Source organism: Phaethon lepturus, unplaced genomic scaffold, assembly GCF_000687285.1.
Source record: "Phaethon lepturus isolate BGI_N335 unplaced genomic scaffold, ASM68728v1 scaffold33192, whole genome shotgun sequence".
Classification (NCBI taxonomy): domain Eukaryota; kingdom Metazoa; phylum Chordata; class Aves; order Phaethontiformes; family Phaethontidae; genus Phaethon; species Phaethon lepturus.
Window position 1 is genome coordinate 1 of NW_010526103.1, and position 1,592 is coordinate 1,592.

At 59.5% G+C, this 1,592-nt stretch overlaps 1 protein-coding gene across 1 annotated transcript in view; it reads right to left on the reverse strand.

Annotated features, from left to right (window-relative positions):
* Nucleotides 1-1,236: 1,236 nt before the first annotated feature.
* FAM214B (family with sequence similarity 214, member B) overlaps nucleotides 1,237-1,592 on the reverse strand; it is a 5,457-nt gene continuing 5,101 nt past the window's right edge. The window contains exon 8 of the mRNA XM_010282971.1: nucleotides 1,237-1,390. Within this exon, the coding sequence (XP_010281273.1) occupies nucleotides 1,237-1,390 (154 nt within the window). The remainder of the gene's footprint in view (nucleotides 1,391-1,592) is intronic.

Consider the following 1,592-nt stretch of genomic DNA (forward strand, 5'->3'; position numbering starts at 1 on the left):
GTGGGCTTTTGGTAAAACGATGGCTGTCCCAGGGAGCCTCCGTCCCCGGGGTCGTGCCTGCTGCAGCGAGGCCACAGCCCCACAGAGCCTGGCATGTGATGGCGTGGGGCCCTGTCCCTCTCATCCTTCCCCCTACAGCGGGGCTGGGGCTCCCGAGAGCCTGACCTGGCATCAAGAGCCCAGCAGAGACATTGTTTGCAGAGCAATGCAGATGGGGTACAGGCAAGCTCGTTTTTCCCTTGCCCCCATACACTCTCACCTTTCTGACCCACCCTGGGCACGGCCACAGCTCCCAAGGCTGCAGCAGGAACGGACACTGCTCCAGATTGCCCCCAAACTCCTCTGTGAATGTCCAGCCTGACTCTAATTTGATGTCTTCTGCTGCTTCCCCTTGTCCCAGGGACTAAGCTGGGGCTCCGGCCCACCCTCCAGCACCTGATCACACTGCTGGCAGGACCCTGCCACCTCTTGTATAGGATTCACCCCACACATGCAGACAGTGCAAGGCTCTGATTTTTGGGCAATCTCCACCACTTGGTAGGAGGGCAAGTCTAGGCTGGCCCAAGCTGCCAGAGCTCATGCCCAGCAAGTCTTGGCCTCTCCCAGGGCTTTTAACACAGCCCCAGCCCAGGAGCTGCACTCTGGCCAAGAGGTGGGTCACCCTGTCTTCCACAGCCTGAGGTGTCCCTGTCCCCAGTCACCCTCACAGTCCCCATAGCCCTACCCCAACCCAGGTAGTGCCACGCTGCCAGGGGCCTCATCCAGCACCAACAAGGTTTGGGGGAAGAATAGCATAGCACCTGTGATCCTCAGCACAAACCTCTGTGCTCCCAGCAATAATAAATACGAATAAATACAAACTCTTCTGCACTTTCTGCTCCCAACCCCAGGACCAGGATGGGCAGCCTCACCTGGACACCCCAGCCCAATTCTTCACTTCCCCCCTGCAGCTCCAGCCATGTCTCCAACTGAGGAGCAGTTGCCAGCAGAAGGCTTGAGCATGGCTCTGGAGTGCCCAGGGCTCCTCCTCAGCCACTGCCCCGCCTGGTGAAACTCCTACGGTCATCCCAGCCCTGCTGCAGGGCACAGGCATGGTGTCTGTGCTGCTCAGGAGGATGGGGGTGTGCAGGGAGGGTGATACTTCAAACTGGTGCTTGCTTTGCTGGCCCTTTACTCATCTCTCCCCGAAAGTGCTGGGCCGGAGGCTCCCCAGTGGCCGTGGGCAGATGGAGAAGGTCAGGCCCGGGGCGAGTAGCGGGGGTTTTTCGGCATCTCCGTGAAGGATTTCAGTTCATAGGGGATCCCCGAATCAACCTCGATTGACTTGCGGGAAAAAAGCAGACGGATGTCATTGTGAAGGTATATCTTCCCCGACTTGGAGCTGTGAAACCTGAGTGGAGACAAGAGCAGGATGGAGGGACCTCAGGCTCCCAGGCAAGAGCAGGACAGCCTCAGCAGGGGGCATGACCCCCTTGCCTACTTTAGCCCCTGGTCAAGGTGGCCACGCTCAGGATGCTTTCAGAGGGAGGGAGACCACTGCCCGTGGGCAGGACGGCAGGTCCAACCGCCCCAGAGGAACAGCCAGACCTTGC